The sequence below is a fragment of the Sabethes cyaneus genome, chromosome 3 (assembly GCF_943734655.1).
Source record: "Sabethes cyaneus chromosome 3, idSabCyanKW18_F2, whole genome shotgun sequence".
NCBI classification, from domain to species: Eukaryota; Metazoa; Arthropoda; class Insecta; order Diptera; family Culicidae; genus Sabethes; species Sabethes cyaneus.
The window spans coordinates 225032342-225051572 of NC_071355.1; the positions used below are offsets into that span (position 1 = coordinate 225032342).

Sequence of the window (19231 nt, forward strand, 5' to 3'; positions counted from 1 at the left end):
CAATATATACATACGCTGCAGCTAGAGATTTAACTAAGCTAAAAACCAAGTTGTTTGAGCAGGTAGAGTTAGCTGCAAAGTTCGGAAGTAATAATACATTCAAGGTAGCTGTGGTTTCCAGCCGTAGGCTGCTGGAGCAAGGTAAAGTTTTACGTTCAAAGTCGTGTTCCCAAAGAGACTGTTTGTGGTTCTGAAGGCTACTTAGGATAGCTGAAAACATCACTCTGATTATGAAAACGAAATATTTCCCATAACGAACGCTTCGCCGCCACTCTGCTGAACCACTTGGCGAAGTGCAGTGGTTTTCACTAATGGATGCTATTAGCTAGTTGTGCTATTAATGGACTGGAGGATTTCTGCCGGAAAATACCCGATTTTCAATAATGGTGTGTCATTTTATGCTGTAGCAGCAGCAGCATCACCGACTGTTTTGTTAAACCATTACCAAAGCATTTACGATACATCCAACCGAACACGCCGTAGTTTGGATGGCGTAGGAGTGGCCGGGTATCTGCATAGCAACAAGGGTCACTTAAACGTTCGAACAATTATGGGCGATAGTTTCGCTGCTGGTGATTCCAGATAATGCATCTCAATTAACGATGGAGCATAGCGTGTGCGCGCTACTCAGGAACAAACACCCAATCGACGGCGGAGGAAGGATTTAGAAGCGGCAGGGTTGGGAATAATAAATTTTCATTATTTTCAATTTAAATATTTATGCTACGAACCCACGAACTATGCAGATGAAGAATTAGTTGTACTCACGCAACCAGCTGCTGCCTAGACGCCGCAGAAGGATTGCGGCTGACGATGCCATAATGCACTAAGTAGCTTTTCGAAACGGACAATGCCAAGAATGGCTTCTTGCGTGAGTTGTCAGTTGGCATTGCGACTTGTGGTTCAGTTGAATTATTCCTTAGTCTTCAACGGAACCGTTCAATGTGAGACTGCAGCCGATGTAGCGATTTCTCCGAAACAGACGCAAAAATTTCTGCTTTCTCATCCTGCATGCCCCTATGTTCTACATATATATTCGACGAGGTTAACAGTCTTCTTCAATTACGTCGATGGTAATCAGTTTTGGCACTGGCACTTTCGTCGGCTGATTGGACCCTTTTTCTCAGGCGGCATACTTGTCCGTTAAATATATGGCTGCTGCTGGGAAGTGTCAGTGTGGTGCTTATTCCAATTGAGATAAAATTTACGCGTCTCCATCGTCACATAAATTACGACAACCAACGACGACGGTTCCCCTGTTTTCCCGCATGGCTCTACCTCTGGACGAAATTAATCTTTCAGTGGTAGATCTTAACACTGGAGCTGAAATATGACATGTGACTTTGAGCATTCGCTACCAAGTGATGGGCATAAATTCCTAAAATGTATAGGTACATAACGCGAATATAGGTACATGTTCATTTAGGTGAGGAGTGTTCATCGAAAAATTCTCAAATGCCAAATTTTAGCTAAATAAAACAGGATTTATTGAGCCCAAATTGCGATTAAATTAACCAACACTTCAACACAGACAAATCAGACATAACACTCGTTTTCCATTCTTCGCACCGATTAAACCGTTATTTCAAATTTGGGCTTAGTTGGAAAGGTCTCCGTTTCGGTCAAAGTGCCGCTTTTTAATGGAAGAAGGGGATGTCCCCCAATAAAAATACTTGCTAGTTCGAGAAATACTCCTGTTGCTCTTTGATATTCGTGAATGTCGTTCATAGATGGCACTAATGTTCAGGCAAAATGTGTGGTACGATAATTTTTGTTGATTTTTCTTCCAAGTATTATGTCTGTTTGTCTGTGCTGGCAAGTTCAATTCATATTCAATAAAATTTGAAGAAACCATGCCTCTATCTTCTAACACAAACGAGAGGTTTAACAATGTGTGTGCATTATGCTTACGGCGCTTGTAAAGAACATAAATATACGCTTGCCGTACTCTAATATGGGATGGCGGGGAAAAGCGGCAACTATACAAGTTTGTACTACTTGACCTAAGCTTCAAAGTGAAAAATAATTTCTCTTCTTACCCCATTCAACCCTATAGTGTGCCTATAGGTTGGTGAAGTTAAGAAATAAAAATGGTTAAATATCCGATAACTTTGCCAGGAAATGTCCCAGAGATGTACGGTCCACTGCAAAAACGAGTGTTTTGAGTGGTTTGGTGATGGCCTTGAACAATATATTTTTATAAAATGCAACCAACAAAAGTTATGAATGAAAAACTAAAGTTTAAGGAACATCCAAAGAAAATGCTCTATAACTTTGCACCCGCTAGAGATAGCAATGCCATTCTTTTAGTAAAGTTGCATGCCTTTATATTTTCTAAAGATAAAGTAAATGATGTCTCTATCTTCTATAACTAAAAAGTTAATTTTTTTTATCATAGTTAGTCATGACTAAGAGTATGAACTGGGAAAAACAACTTGGAAAAGCGCCTAACATGCCTCTGTCGTTCCCAATCTCCTACCTGGTGCCTCCACGTGGCCATATCTGGAAATACTCCTATTTGTAATTGAGTAGATAAGATAGGAAGTGCGGCGTCTTGTGGTTTTCGGCTCCTGGAAGTTTTTTTTGGCACTGGGTTCAAAAAAGCCACTGCGACAGTCATGGAGACTCCTGAAGTTACAGCTGTAGGCACTGTTTAAGGCAAATCATTGAACCACACGACTTTATTTCCAAATATTATCCGCATATTATTTAAACTAACATTGTTGGTGGTTTGTGCTTCTAATCTATTTTTAGAGAGCGTCTATTGCAGTCTCGCTTCTGGTGTAAATGCCATTCCCAAGGGTCCGGAGTATCGCTTAACCTTTATTGGCAAAAAGATACTCCCAATGACTAAATATAAAATATATAATATAGCGTTTAATAGGTTACGGGAGGGTATTTTCAGCCCATTAAGCGGTAGCCTAAACAATATTCAGGAATTATGTTGAAACTATATTCATTCGAGACAAGATTTTTATACCAGTTGATAGAAGAATATTTACTGAATATCGGCGTGTATTTTGATCTTCATTAAACGCTACTGAGTTTGAGTTATAGTCGCGAGAAATTAAGTCGCTGCGGCTAAATTGGGCCCATTTTCTATAGTGGTGTCTGTGTTTTTTAAATCCGACCGGCCGAAATAGCCAGCACAGGGATTAGATACTTTTCAAAAACAGATCAAAAGAGAGACCGATGCATAACGTGTCGGTATTGCCTAGATACCGGCTCATTGAAGATAACTAGTGTTGCAGCGACAACAGCTTGCTGCTGGCGCAAGCGTATCATTGAATCGTACATATACATTATCACCAGAAGCAAGTGGTTGTCACTCAAATACTAGCTATGTTAACACGATAGAAGAGCTTGAGGGGCATATGCATCACACTACTGCCAAGAGTAAATAAAGCACCGTATGCTGAAATTAAGAGCAAGATTGCTAGTGAATGAAAATTGATTTAGGGTACGGGAGCGTATTCCCAGCACGCTACCAATTTCGACATACATTACCTTTTTTGGCTACACTTTCCCAAATAAAAACTTTGCCGCTATATAACAATACTGAAACGAATGTAGCACTCATAGGCTTTAAGGTGTTAAACTATTCTCATAAAAATGTAAGTAATTTGCTAAATTTTATTCCATAAACATCAAAACCACTGTTTTTCCACTAGCACGTAACCAGGCTGAAAAAACCAGCAGCAATCGCTTATGCATATCCGCTCTTGATGATGGTTTCGAAAACACACACGTTTACTTATTATAGAAATTAAACAGCTGTGAATATCGTATAACAGAACAATTCTACTTCTTTTTATCGCGGAAGAACACAAAAAATATGAAAATATAAATCAATTTTCATTCACTAACCATTAGCAGCGTTTTGTTTTTAATTCCAGCATATGGTGCGTTATTTACACTACTGTCAATATGTGAGGCATGAAACGCCTGAAAAGCTTCTATCGTGTTGACATAGCTAGTATTTGAGTGACAATCACTTGCTTCTGACGCTAATGTATATGAACGATTCAATGATACACTAGCACCAGCAGCAAGCTGTTGTCACTGCAAAACTAATTATCTTCAATGAGCCCGGAATGTAGGCAATAGCGACACGTTATCGTTCGGTCTCCCTTTTGATCTGTTTTTGAAGCGCATTTAATCCCTGTGCAGGCTATTTCGGCCGGTCGGATTTAAAAAACACAGACACCACTTTAGAAAATGGGCCCAATTAAGCCGCAGCGACTTCATCATTTCTCGCGACTATAACTCAAATTCAGTAGCATATCATTAAGACACGATATACGCCGATATTCCGACCGACCGACAACCGATGTTCAAGACGAGCTCTACGACAGACTAAAGTGTACCTAAGAAAAGTTCCCGTGAGCACCTGGATGCATCCAAATGGAAACTCTAACTGTTGACACTTTTCGGAAGTAATCGATTTACGGTCTTTTCGGGTACCAAATATTGACTCTGACCAGTATTTCGTCGTGTGTAAGAGTAACGAAAATATATTATTCTATTCTTATATAACCTGACCAGACCATTTCGTTATATAGACTGAGACAGCTAGTTTTGGTGAGGGTCGCTCCACTACGGATAAGATGTTTACCTTGCGTCAGTCGTTAATCAAGTTTCGGGAGTAAGGCACGGGAAGGTATTTTCAGCCCATTATGCGGTAGTGTGAACAGTATTCAGGAATTACGTTGAAACTATGTTTATTCAAACCAACTGATAGAACAACAATGACTGAATATCGAAGTGCATTTTGATCTTAACAAAACGCTACAGAATTTGAGTTATAGTCACGAGAAATGACTGATCTGTTTGTTGATTTTTAACGCGTCGTACAATTCAGTCAAACGAAATGAGCTCTAGCAGTTAAGGTTAGAACATAGTTTTCATACCAAATTAGTTGAGCTAATTGGTACGATGCTAGATTGGTCAAAATCATATGTCCCACATTGTTGACATTTTACCAATTAGAACCTTTTTTCTCAATAGCGCATCCTTGTCGCAACACAATACATTCTCTTTTCACTACTCTAGCAATGAAATTCAACACATGTACACACATGATAAGCAGGTGCACATATAAATAAAGTCATATTCAATCGAACAGTACAGTGGACCCCCGTTCGTTTGAACGATTCCTCATGCAAACTAACGGGGTTACTTTTTAATTTGAACAACTGGTAACCCGAAATATGCTGAAACCTGTGTGAGCTGGCCGGCCTGCTCTTTGTTATTGTTTTGGTGGTTTGTTTTAGTTGGCAGTTGCAAGTGCGAATATTGCATTTTCTGATCGGATTTCTATCTTAATCGTTAGTTACATTGAGTTGATCGCCGCAATTCAAATTGTTTGCTTCTTGTGATCGGCGGTTATCGGCGAAAATAAATATCAACTTAAGTGCCAGTTTGTCCGTACGTTTCGAGTTACTTACTGGCTTAATCGTTAGGAAAACGACATGTGAAACCGATTAAACAAGCTAGGTCAGTACAAACAAATCGTGTTTATGTGCATTGTCTGCATAAACAAATGATGTCATGTTGAGAATGACGTTTGAACCATTTTTAATTTGCACGTCGTGCAAACCAACGGGGTTCAAATTAAAAAGTGTTCAGATTAAAAATGGTCAAACGAACGGGGGTCCACGGTACAGCTGTAGCGCACTACCCTAACACAGACATCAAATTGATCTAGGTTTAATCGTCGTAAAGGATTTTCGGCGCAAGAAACTTTGGTCACTTTTCCTGGCGCTCTTCCCTAACACAGATTTCAAATTGGTCTACATTCAATCGTCGTACGTAGAAAAATCTTCGACCGGTTGGGACAAGGAGATTCTGTCATATTTTCTGGCGTTCTTTCCAAGCAAAAAATGCAAAGCATTGGGTTGTGAAAGTCTTCAAAGACTTGACCCTTCTTTATCGACAGACTTCGCAGCTGGTTTTTAAAGTTCAAGACAATTACGGGGCTAATGCACCGATCCTACTGATTCTAGCGGCACTGGCCAGATGAGATTCGAGCATACCACGACTGGCTTGTTAGACCAACATCGTACCTCGAAACTAACTGGGCAGTACTTGTCCCAAGCACAGACATCAAATTGGTCTAAATTTAATCATCGTAAGGAATCTTTGACCTATTGGCAAAAGTAGACTGTTACTTTTTTTAAAAAAAGAATAGTAATCAAAATCACAGTAAATGTATGAGATGAGATACAAATGTAAAAGTATGAGAAAATATTACCTTTAAAATTTTCACTATTCATTAACTGAGGGAGAAAATTCAAATAAAAGCCACATAATGGCCACATGTATTATGAATCGATCGGTATTCAAACTATCAAAATGCATTTATAATTGGCAGAGCTATTGGCGTTCAAAACCTTTCATATTTTCGTGATGGTAACTAGAATCTAAATTATTGAATGACACCCTGCGATAAGACGTAGTCCGGTGTCAAAGACTGAAAGAAAGATAAAATCGTTGTTGCTAAGATAAGTAAAAACAGCAGCCTCTCTTGCACAGAATAGGGCAAAACGAAAACTGAATAACACACACACTGGAGAACAAACTGTGCAGGTCAAAAGCCATACGTCCTATCGATTGAAACGATACACAGGGTCCTATTCTAAAAGTCACATAGAGTGTCACTTCACTCGTCTAGTCCACTGTTGGTACTATGTAAGTCACACGTGACATGATTTTGCCAAATAACACGATTGAAACAACCACTAAAAAGTTAGTGACTCAACTGTCAGTAAGTGACATCTGGGCTTGCTTTGTTTTGGCTATTCATCAAGCCGCTATGCTGGCGGTTCCTCCCGCACTAACACTTCACAGTGACTGAATCAAGTCGAGTTGCTCGACGCGACTTACGGAATAGGGCCCGAAATAGTACCAGTTCGATTTGGACAGGTCTAATTTTTGACACGGTAATAAGCGGAAAAGACTGCAGAATCAAAATCTGGAATGAAAAATAATGATTTTTTCAAAATTTTTAGTCGGTCATGTCCCCTTAAGGGTATTCTTCTGCGGAGTAGGGCACAGAAGGCTATTTTCGGCCCATTAAACGATTGCATCCAACTTAAACCTTTGTGTGCCTTCGTTAAAACTGTTTACCCACTACATTCAGTGCCATAATTAAGTGGAACATATTTTTTATTGTTTCATGATAATCTCAAGCACTCATGCAGGAAACTGTACACAAGAGAATTAAGTAAAGCACTTGGAAAAAGTTGCTAGCGACACTTATAATTAAAATTGTTAATTAATTTAATCTACCAGATTATTTTAACAATTTTTTAACTGAACATTTAGTTTGAATAATCGGTTTTTGCAGTCTCAGAAACAATCGAAACTGTTATTATATTTAAATTATACATTTTCCAGTTTACTTAGCATTCCGCTGGTGTTTTTCCCATGATGATAATTTAAATACCAGTAATACATCTTATGTGAGTAATCACACAATCCTTTGAAAGACAAAAACGACCGCCAGGCGTTCCCGATTTAACCGGACCAAAATTCCCAGAATAAATGGGGCAAAATGTGCTCCCAGGAATGGGACAAAAAATAAATAAAACCACGATCATAAATCCAATGTTTTATGACGATTTTTTCTCATTTTTCGCCAATAGATTTCCACGCCAGGACCGCACAGCCACCAGTCGTCACATTATATGTAAAACATAGTTCCACCAGGGCAATAAACGGCCACCGGAAGTGGGCCACACGCGACCGTGTGCACACAACAGTAATCCGGTAGGAATTTTGGCGGTTCGGGGGGACCCGGCGGTGCGATGTTTCAAACGCAAATGACATTCCACTGCGAGTACCGACGACCGGTTGCGATTGCTACCTTCATCGCAGCGGAGGTACCTAACCACAGGGGCGTGTGCCATAAATGTCGTTCCCAGTGGATATATGATAGCCGTGAATAATGGCAGCAGAAGTTTGAATAATTTGCACGCGATGGAACTGGTGATTTTTCTACTATTTTAGAAGATTTAGTAGATAAGTTTGTAAACCTGTGTTAGATGTAGGAGGCAAAGGGATTAACCTGTGTTAGATGTAGGAGGCAAAGGGGTTTAATTTTTTCCAAGACGTCAGAAAAATAAAAGCAAAATTTATCTCTTCGCCCACCATCAGTTCTAGGTAGAGAATTTAGAATTCAGGAAAGCCACCGACATTTGATAATGATAGGTCACAGGGTTAGATTAAATTCGTTGCCGCCTTCTCCACCTTTGATTTACTCCACCGTTAAGGCTAATCCCGAATCACCAAGCTACCAATTTAAATTCAAATTTATTGAACATTACCACTGCCTCCACTTTCACCGTTTCATTCGGCGTGAACACAGCAAAACCACCTATTTTCACACACAAGCCTCAATAAACAGGAAAACCAATTAGGCTCATGGTCGTAAACGTCCCATCGTGGCTGTTTCTGGTTTTAATTGTAATCGCCATATTAAAATTAATAAATTTATTACCTTATCGTGCCGGCAGAGGTGTCGGCAAGTAAACCAAAGGAGAAACGAAAAACAACAAACAAACATTCCGACAAACTGCCATACATACTTACACAAAAAAAACTGTCGTGTTATTTTGGATTTCGCTTCCCATTTCAAAGACCGAAAAAACCAATGTCACGGGACGACCGCCAGCGAACACTGTTCATCCTATTAGTATTCAATCCGCCGACAATGTCGCGGGAAAGAGCATTTTTTCCCTGGCTTCTGGCCCAGGTGGTTGGTGGGGTGGAGTGGGCTGAGCGAAGATCAATATTTTAGCATATCATTTTCCATTGTTTTACCCGCTCGGGGTGTCTCCAAGCTCGTCCAAAAGGAAAAACGAAAAACATCAAAGCCACTGTCTCTCTCTCTCTTGGACGCGTAATCCTTGAGTTGTTGGCTCGATTCAAAGTGACATTTCGAATAAATTCCGAAATGATAAAGCTTTCCTCCTGTTGGCTCAAAATGGATTATCGCCGGAGGATTTAAAATAGCGCAGTTTTGCGCTTTGTCTCTTCATCGGTTGCTAGTGAAGTGTCGTCAGTGTGATAAGACCGGGAAAATGTTTATTCATGAGCGCTGCAAGCGCCTTCGCCAGTAGCAACCCGGCGGCCCACGTTAAGAAAGACTCCAAGTAAGACAAAAAAGGAAACGGATGACCCTCCCTCCCTTAAAAAAAATAATATCCTTTCCTCACGATTTTCTCAATGAAACCAAAGTGAAAAGATGTAGATGCAAAATTTTCGGCCGTACTCACCGTTATGTCCCTGGTTGGTGATGATAACCCAGAAGTCGATCGTTTTCTCCGGTCCTAGTTCCTCGTAGTCCCACTTCTTTTTGACACGCACGGCTCCGTTGGTTTCAACCGTCACCCACGGGTTTTCGTCCCGTATCTTGAACGTTTCCCGGTCGGTTTCCTTCTCCAGCTGGAACACGTTACGGCCTTCCGTATCGCCATCGGCTTCGGTAAACTCGATACGTTTGGTTGGCCGAACGGCCCGTGTTACTCGACGCTTGTCACGCCGATGCGAGTGCTGATATTCGTGATTCAGGTGCTGGACGACCACTGGGATTGGGTCTGGAGCTACGAATTCTATCAGAACGCGAGCAGGTTTTTCACTTTTAACACTGGGTGTACGGATATCGTGGGCTTCCACATCTATGAACAGCTCAGAAAAATCCGGTTCACCGGCTAACAGCAGTTCACCGGTTTGGGGCACAATGACCACCGTATTGCTGGGATTCAACAGACGATAGGCCACTTTATCGCCATCAGCGTCCTTAGCTTCGACCTTACCGACACTGGTGAATCGCTCCCAGGTGATAGTTTCATTGCCATAGGCGTTTGTTGTTTTGACCCCAGTTACCATGAAACGATAGTCCGGTTTTGTAAACACCGGAGAATTATCATTAACGTCCAAGACCTTGACCTTTAGTTTCACTTCAGCTCTGTTGATTCTCTTCAGGTCGGTGGCTTCTATCACGATTGTGTATTCGTCTTTGGTTTCGCGATCCAGTGGTTTGTTCGTCACCAGCCAAACACCGTGCTTTCTCGTATCGTCAATGCGGACCGTGTTCTTGATCTCCCCATTGCTGCTGTCTTCCAGTGCAAACTCATGCCCGTTGTTACCGTTCACGATCGAATAAATAACCGATTTGGCACCGCGCGCGGAGTTTGCCTGCAGAAGCGGAAGTTCACGAACTCGCGTTCCGGGGTTTTTGTTTTCACTCACTTCACCGACGGTTTCACCGAGTGCACTGGGAAAATGCAGCATATCCTTGCGGTTCATAATGTACAGCTGAAGCTGGTGTGTGGCAGTGGAATTGGGGGTCTCCTCCAGGACGACCAGTTTGACCGGTCGATTGACTAGCGGGGAGAGATCGGAGGTGGTCATCACCATACCATCGTCAAGTACGGTGAAGTACTTGGAGTAGTCCGTCTCGAGCAGCCGGTAGTTGAGCGGCTTCGACGAATAGGACGAAATCGATGAAAACGGCGAATTTGGACTGGTGAAGTTGGCGGTAAACTTCTGAATGCTGTAGCCCGGATATGTGTCGTGAGGCAGGACTAAGCTAATAAAGCTGTTCGTTGAATCGAACTTGAACTCTTCGCTGTTGGCGCTGTGATGGCGATGGTGCTTACACGATACTATGACAACATTGAGATTTAACACTAACACTACTACGATGGCTAACATTGAAACACTGAGTAATTTAGATCGATGACTACGTTTCACTGCTGCTGGTGCGGGACGGCATCCCGGGGACCGGTGATTACTGCCCCTGTTCAGACAACTACTCGGGCCCCGCACGGCAACGTCGGCGGTAGCTCCGAGGTTCCACATTTTGCTGACGTCTTCTGTGGAACGCACTTTCACTTGATAACTCACTAAACCCGTACGCACTTTGCACGATTGGATTCTAACGCTTCATTCACTTAACGCACCTCATCGCACACGCACTAGGGAGAATCGATTATTTTCTTGCTGGCTAAATACGCACTACTAACGATCCGCTGAGGCATCTTGTTCTGATCACGCTGCTGGCGGAGATGAAATCACCTGTAAATAAACACAAACAGAAAAGAATTGTGTTAGTACTTAGGTTTCACTGGCAGACCTTGAATCGCAATGCATAAACAACGGATAAAACTGCGTTTGATTGATCGCCTGTATCAGGTGGACGACCATAAAGGAAACCACAGATGAGTGATCGTCTCTCGCAGACAAGTTGTCACTGTCCCAAGCTCGTTAGAGCTTGGATTTAAAACAAATGAAAGTTGTTGAAATTGTGAACCTTTCCACATCCGCACGGATGTAAACAACCGCCAAGAATAGCAGCAGGTCAAAAACCGCCGGCCGGCCGGTATGAAATTGAATTTTTCCTTTCTCGTCTCTGTTTTTTTTTTTTGCTGTGCTTTCTCATCTCAAGATGAGAATAAAATTATGAAACGAATAGGAGAACAAAAATTAAACGCAAACTCTGACTCAACAGAATTAAACTCCATGCCTAACTGGGCATTGGCATTGGGATGTTTTTCTTTCGTTTTTTTTTCTCCTTTCCTATAGCGTCCATCCCCGGTCGGTAGCAAGCACCCATCGCAGCTAAGCCAGCCCAGCCGTCAATTCGAAATCGAAGATGTAATCGAAATGTACACCGGGCCGGACCGACCGGATAGCATTGACCGGGCTTACGCGGAAGGTACCGGAAATTGGGAGAGTTAAATTAACGGTAATGTTTCGTCGACCGCTTACGTATTCTGACCCCGGTTGAACTCGTAAAATTCTATACGATTGATTCAATACCTTAATCGTTTTAATTGAAGAAGCGGAGTATGGAGTATCGAATAGGTTTGAAAAGAAATTTCACTTTGATTGGATGTTTTAGTAAAACTGATACATTAGGAATTTTGATATTTTTTATTCTAAGGTTTTATTATATTTATCGTTTAACAATTTGATGGACAATAGCTCTAAACAGAATGCTGCGTCAACGCGTCCGTCACCGTTATTCTGACAATTTTCTCATGGGTTTACTGTCAAATTCTGTTTGACCCTTTAGGATGAATTTCTCTTGAATAGAATACTATTGGTAACGTCAGATCATCGACTGATAAACAAAGAAAATGGGAGCAATAAAGCAGTTTCAGTTCTTGTTAATAATAATGAGAAACTAGGCAAATATATAGACTAACCAGCTCTTCTAGTTGGCCTCGAAGTACGATACTTGTCTAACATGCATATCGTCTTAACAGGTCTCACTCATCTTGATAGGATTGTGAGTTTTTTTTTCTTCGTGTAGCAGCATAGAGCCGACTGTGCTCGCTGCTCGGCTACTCGTCGCCACACGCAAGTCGGTTTCAACCTGGTCGAGCAATCTAGCACGTTGGACCCCTCTATTCCTGGGGTTCTTGAAGAGAACGGGTTTCACTGCACAGTCGTCCGGCATTTTTGCGATGTGGCCGGCCCACCGTAGTCTTCCAACTTTCGCCAGGTGTACAATGGGAATCTTTCCAGGCAGTGCCAGCAGCTTGTGATTCGTATGCCTCCGTCACTCTCCGCTTTCCGTTTGTACTCCGTTAAAAATAGTCCACAACATCTTTCGTTCAAATACGGAAAGTGCACGTATGTCTTCCGTAAGCAAAGTTACTGTTTCAAGTCCGTAGAGTTTGTACATCGTTAGCTTTCTGCGGCGGTGTATGCCCCTTGATCGAAGCGTCTTGCGGAGAGAAAAGTAGGCTCAATTTCCAGATTTAATGCGTCGTTGGGTCTTTTGAATCGTATTATTGTCGGCGGTGACCAGAGATCCCAAACATATGAGCTCATCAACCAGTTTCAGTTCAACACCGTCAATAGTTATTGTCTGTGGAAGGCAAACGTTGTTTTCTATGGAGCTTCCTTCTACCATAAATTTGGTTTTTGACGTATTGATTTGTAACCCAATCCTTCCAACCTTCGTTTTTAATCAGGCGTAGATTGCCACCGCCGCGCCGGTTTCTAGTAATGACATCAAGGTCATCTGCTAAGGCTAGGAGCTACCACTTTCACCGAAAATCGTTCCATTTGTTTCGATGCTTGCTCGCCGAATCCCACGTTCGATAACGTACAGGACAGTCCATTCCCTGCCGTTATCCTCTGTGCGATATAAAAGCTCTAGAGAGCGTTCCCGTAACACGCAAGTAGCACGACACTTACTCCAAGGTAACTTTGATCAGACGCCTAAGATTATCCGGAAAACTGTTCTCGTGTATTATCTGCCAAGGCTGTTCGCGCTCAATTGCATCGTATGCTGTCCTGAAATCCACGAAAATATGATGCGTGGACATATTCTGCTCCCGACATTTCTGGAGGATTTGTCGAAGAGTGAAGATTTGACATAAAACCGTCTGATACTGCCATTACGTATTCTCTTGCTATTGGGGATAGATGAGGTAACGAAAGCTGGGAGAGCACTTCGTAGGCGGCGTTGATCAGCGTAATGCCACGCTAATTATCGCGATCGCTGCAAACTAATCAACCTTGACACTTTGACCAGACGCCGGAAAATTCAACAGGCAACTTTTGTTGTCAAGCTTCTAAACAACGAGGTCGACTGTCCACGATTGCTATCGCTACTTGATCTCAGAATTCCATCGCGGCCCCTTAGGAATGCTACGTTACTTCAACCAAGATTTCATCGCACAGCGTTTGGATACAATGAACCTATATCATCGATGATACGTGCTTTCGCCTCTGTTGAAGAGTTGTTCGAGTTTGGTGAAAGTTCCAGCACTTTCTCGCGTAGAATAACTAAATCTGACGTTTTTGCTGTTTGAAAATTGTGATATTTTTATTCATTAAGACAGTATGTTAGATGAATACAATAAACAAATAATAATAATAATAATTGCAGCCATCGAGCCGATTGCCCTTTTTATAGTCGGAATAAAGCACACCTATACCAGAACCAGACACCAGAAATCTATCTATAATTTTTTCCCATTTGTGTAGAGTTCTACCGGGAGTCGATCCTTTCTGGCGGCTCAATTATTATTCTTCAGCTAACCAATTCTCTCCGAATCTCTTCAAGATAAGTAACCGACACACTGTTATCGTTCGTAGGCACTCCTTCCGCTCTCTCTCATTCTGTTATATCGCCTTTTAGATACCCATCGAAGAACTGCTTCCACCAGTCGACCACCACTCCTTTGCGACCAAGTTCCCTCCTCCCTACACAAATCAGGTTTCGCTGTGAATTTTTTACGAGATTGGTTGATCTTCTCATAAAACATGCTAAATTCATTAGCGCGGAATAGTTGCTTTAGCTGTTCAGGATCTCTGTCCTCCATCTGGTGCTTTTTCTTCCTTAGGAACTCATTAAAGGTAGATAGGTAGGTAAATAAATGTAGAGCTTCATCCAGTACGCGCGTAGCTCTCGGCATCTCACGAGCTGTAAAATTGCCGAGTGCTTAACCGAGGAGGGCGATTCTGTCGCGAGGTACAAACCGTTGATAGTTTTGAGCGCACGTGTACTGCTTCTGCTACTAGGTAATGATCCGAGTCAATAGCCGCACTCCGTGAATATGATCAATTCGGCTGAGTGTTCGAAGATCAGAAGATCTCCAGATGGCTTTGTCGATATCTTTGCTGGGAAGAAAGGGTTTCTGATCACCAGGCCTCGGGAAGCTGCAAAGTTGATGCATCGCTGGCCGTTATCGTTCATGTCGGGGTTCAGGTTATAGGCCCGAACAGCGGTCTATACATCACTTCCATGCCGATCTAGACGTTCATATCCCCGATGACGATCTTGATGCCCGAGGCGAACATCTGTCGTACGTTATCTCCCGTTGCGTATTGGCCGATTCCTTCTCGTCGTCGGTTCTGCAGACCTACCATATTTCTAATGGTGTAGTTGGAGAAACGGCCTTTTATCCTCATGTCCATCAGGCTTGCATTCTCCCCATCACTACAAAACTTGTCGTTTGTCGCTCCTCCGCTCTGGTAAAATGAGCCTTGCACGGGTAGAAATTTGATCTCCAAAACGAGCAAAATGACTCATGATTCCCGGTTTCTATCTCATGATTTATGAAAATACACCATGAATAAAAATCATGATATCACGAGCTTCTTGCAGTACAACACAACGCAAAATCATGAACTATTATTTATGATCTTGTGCTGTCTGATATGACAGTTCAGTCATGATTTGACATGAATTTACATTTCATGATTTTATGATTTCATTCATGGCATCGGAATCAAATTTCTTTGTTATGTTAAAAATGTTAGGTATTATCCAGCAGTTCACCAACGCTCATAGCATTTCGGGTCTTCAGCACTTTTGTTCGAATAAATACCCCTTCCCACACCCCTTCATCTAATCTGAAAGGGTCAAAAGTTAGTCATGGCTTACACTATGATAAAAATAAATAAAAAATACTTTTTTGCGTTAATAGTTAAATATATGGTTTCTTCAGCAAAGTTATGGAAAATGTAGAACAAGCATATTTTCTGAAGAAATAACATTTTAATATCTATCCGGTGTAGAATTATCGAGTATGTCCCTAGAAAGTACTTTTTCAAACTTAACTTTTGTTGGTTGCACTTTACAAGAACACATTGTTCTAAGCAATTATGGAAGCACTCAAAACACACGTTTCAGCAGAAGACTGCAAATCTTTAGGACATTTACTTGCTAAGTTATCGCATATTCACGCTTTATTTTTTCTTAGCTTCACAAGTCTATAGGCTAAAATGGAGCAAGTGGATATATCAAATCAGTACTTCGCCTTGAAGCTTAGTTTAGGTACTCAAAATTACATGCCGCCTGTCCCCACCCACCCATTTGAGATTACGGTAAGCATATGTTTTATGTGTTTTGTGTTCGGTGTTTGCTCAATACACGTCCACTTTTTTGTAATGGTAGATAGAAACATGGTTTCTTCGGCAAAGTTGTTGAAAATATAAGGCAAACAACTTTGCTAAAAAAGACATTTCTATCTCTATCGGATGCAGACCTATAGGGTATTTTTTTAGAAAGTTTTTTAAAAATGAGTTTTTCATACTTAACTTTTGTTGGTTGCTTCTTAAAACACATTTTTCTAGACAATTATGCAAGTTTGTAGTACATGACCTAAGCTTCAAGGTGAAGCACTCTCCACTTGCCCTATTGTATCCAATAGGTTCGTGAAGTTAAGTGAAAATTAGGCTTATATAAGCGATAGAGAAGCATAAGCAAAGAAAATGCTTTGTATCTGCAACCGACAGAGACAGAAATCTGATTTCCTCAGCAAATTCGTTTGCGTTTATAGTTTCTACAACTTTTCCGAAGAAATTATTTCTGTATTTGCCAACACAAAAAAGTTATTTTTTTATTTTTTTGTAAGCCATGAGTAACTTTCGACAGTTTCAGATTATGCGGGGTATTCCTACGAACAAAAAATTCATAGTCTTTATATTGTTAAAATGAATGCAAAAGACGGTAGAAAAAAAGTTCCACTTTTCACCCTTTTGGACCACTGTGCAACGCCGAGTAATTTTAGCAAACAAACATATTGTTTTAAATTCAACATTGGGTTTATTTCTAATTCCCGTCGTTGTAAGTGCAGCCAGTCTAATTTTCATCATTTGTTGGATGGATTTAGTGAATACTCCAAAAGTTCTTGTGCTGATTTGACTAAAACACACTTACCTTCCGATCCGTGAACTTTGAAATCACTAAAAAGCGATTATTAAAGCATGTTATTGAAATTACGCAACTGACTTTATTTCTTAAATTCGTCGTACCGTTTTAAAATCCGTCCATCAAAATTTTTCATCGTCCGAACTAAAAATCACAACAATGTTTACGAAGCTAACGCGCATAGATGTGTGTTGGACGGCATGACAAATGTTATTCTGCAAAATTTCTGCAGGTCAGGCAAGTTTTCCTGACTGTAGAATAACGTCAATGCCTTGCGTGAGTTATTTTCATTTATGAATGACGAAAAATAAAACGATTAGTCGACATTTTCTTCTTCGTCGCACGAAAAAACGTAGAAATTTAGTTGTTTGAACTTCTTTAATGATAAAAAGAATTTAAATAGATCTGAGCTCACTTTGATTGATCGCATATGATACACAACTAACAAAAATATTAGGGAATAACTAGTTTTACATTGTGTGTCTTAAAAATGCTGATATTTTTAATAATTTGTGTTGGATAGAATGGGAATAGGCAATTACGACGAAGCAGCAACATACCCTACGTGTATTTAATTTCGATTTGCTTTAGGAATGATCAAAGAGCAGTGAAGATTGAAGTAAAAACTTTGGGTTTCGTAGATCCAAATAATCATATAGAATTGATTTCAAAGAGTGGTGGAACCTCATCACCTCACACTTTGAAACGCTGATAATGAGTTTAATGCGATAGCTACCAGCCTACAAAAATATTTAGTACAGCCTTCATAATGGTAATCCTCAATCGAGTAAACAACATGCAGTTTGAGGCTATCGGTATAAACGAGCTTGAATCTAACACCCAACTAGATTGCCTCGTCGCTGAAGAACAATGTGCACAAAAATGGGCTCAGGTTGCTTCTCTGTAGGACTCGGGAACATAGAAGAGACACACGAACCGAGCTGCAGCCGGAGAGTTCTTCCAATCAAGTACGAGTTTGAGCATGTTATCAATTACTCGGAAGCTGTAAATCGCAATAGTTTGCATGGCAGAATTTTATGAATATTTTTTGAAACGGTGGTTCAACAATTGATGAAGGGACGGTAGGGGAAAGTAATGAAGAATTTTTGAATGGAGGGGAAAGAATGGAAAACTGAGCGGGGGAGGGGTTAACAAGTTGTCGTTGTGACTCCTACCTTTTGTCCAATGCTCCAAGGTGCATGGGTCGAACCAGGCTATAATCGGAGATTATAACCGGATTCGAACCCACAACACCCGCCAGGGCATGTGGCTCGCTAGTATCGTAAAACGGGTAACATTCAACAAATGGACCATTCGCATTAATAAGTGAAATAAACAACTTCTTCCAACTTTCCTGAACTGATCAGTGTTACCCCGTTTTACGGTACTTATACCTTTGAACCGTAGAGGCGCTGGAGAGAATTTTAAGGTCGATCTAATAGGTAAAATAGGATTGATGATGTTTTTGGACGGATTTTCTTCAATCAGTCCTGTCTGTTTGTTCGTGCGGCGGTCGAAACGCGAAAACAAGTCATAAAATGCACGATAGCGCAAAACTAATGCAACTTCTTGACATTTGAACGGCCAGCGTTTGTCACATGTGCATTTGGCGTCATTTGTATCGGGCCTCGCTCGTCGCGAATGATTCAGAAATAAACTTTTCTTCGTAGACGATTGTGCTTGCGGATCTGGGACACGCAACGGGGTTAATTTCGAATTTATTATATTAGACTGTATGCTTTGCTTTTCCCGTCTAAATGTTATGAAAGAAGTGAAGCAAACTCTATTATCAGAAATAACAGGGTTGAACGTTGAACTTAAGTTTGTAGATCTTACTACTGTCTATTTCGAACACGTTGGTAGCAAAAAATACATCTGTCAGTAACCAGTAAATATAAACATTAGGAAAGAAGTAAGAAGTTTCGTTTTTCCCAGTGCACAGATTCTAATAAGACATAACAACAGCGTTGTGCGTGGTCATTGGTCATTAATTTATTTGTAGTGGTTACGTACTTTTCCATATCTTTGGTCGCATAAGCCGTATTGTACCGTTTTACACATTACTTAAAAACCCATAATTTGTCTGCTGGTGTGGACATTTTCGTCTCAAATCACAGAAAAAGTACAATCAATAGGAACAGTCTGATTTCAATAAAACATTTAGTTTGGCTAAAACTACTCTGCTAAAAGGGCAACCGTCATGTATTGACACTTGTTTAATTTTTGTCCTAGAGTAGAAGAGTTTACAGTACAACTGTGAGAATGGATCGTAGCAATAAAATAATCGAATCAGCGCCAGAGGCCACTACATTCGCGCGGTAGGTTAGTCATCAAAGGAAACTTTAGAAGCAAATAAAAGCCGCGAGTTTCGAAAACCGCGAGTTTCAGATTCAATTAAACATTTTTTCGTGGAACCCAGCCGGTTCGGTTTACCGGCGTTTTAAAACGAAAACTAAACAAAATGTAGCGAACATTCTTTATCGTTCCATCATGGGGTAACTGTAGTTCGTCTAGCTGGCAGCAAAGCGGCGCGATTCAAATTTCTTAAAT

At 41.0% G+C, this 19231-nt stretch overlaps 1 protein-coding gene across 1 annotated transcript in view; it reads right to left on the minus strand.

The window, feature by feature from the left end:
• LOC128740794 (neural-cadherin-like) overlaps positions 1-10866 on the minus strand; it is a 126837-nt gene extending 115971 nt beyond the window's left edge. Inside the window, 1 exon segment of the mRNA XM_053836360.1 lies at positions 9279-10866. Coding sequence (XP_053692335.1) covers positions 9279-10866 — 1588 coding nt within the window.
• Between the last annotated feature and the right edge of the window lie 8365 nt (positions 10867-19231).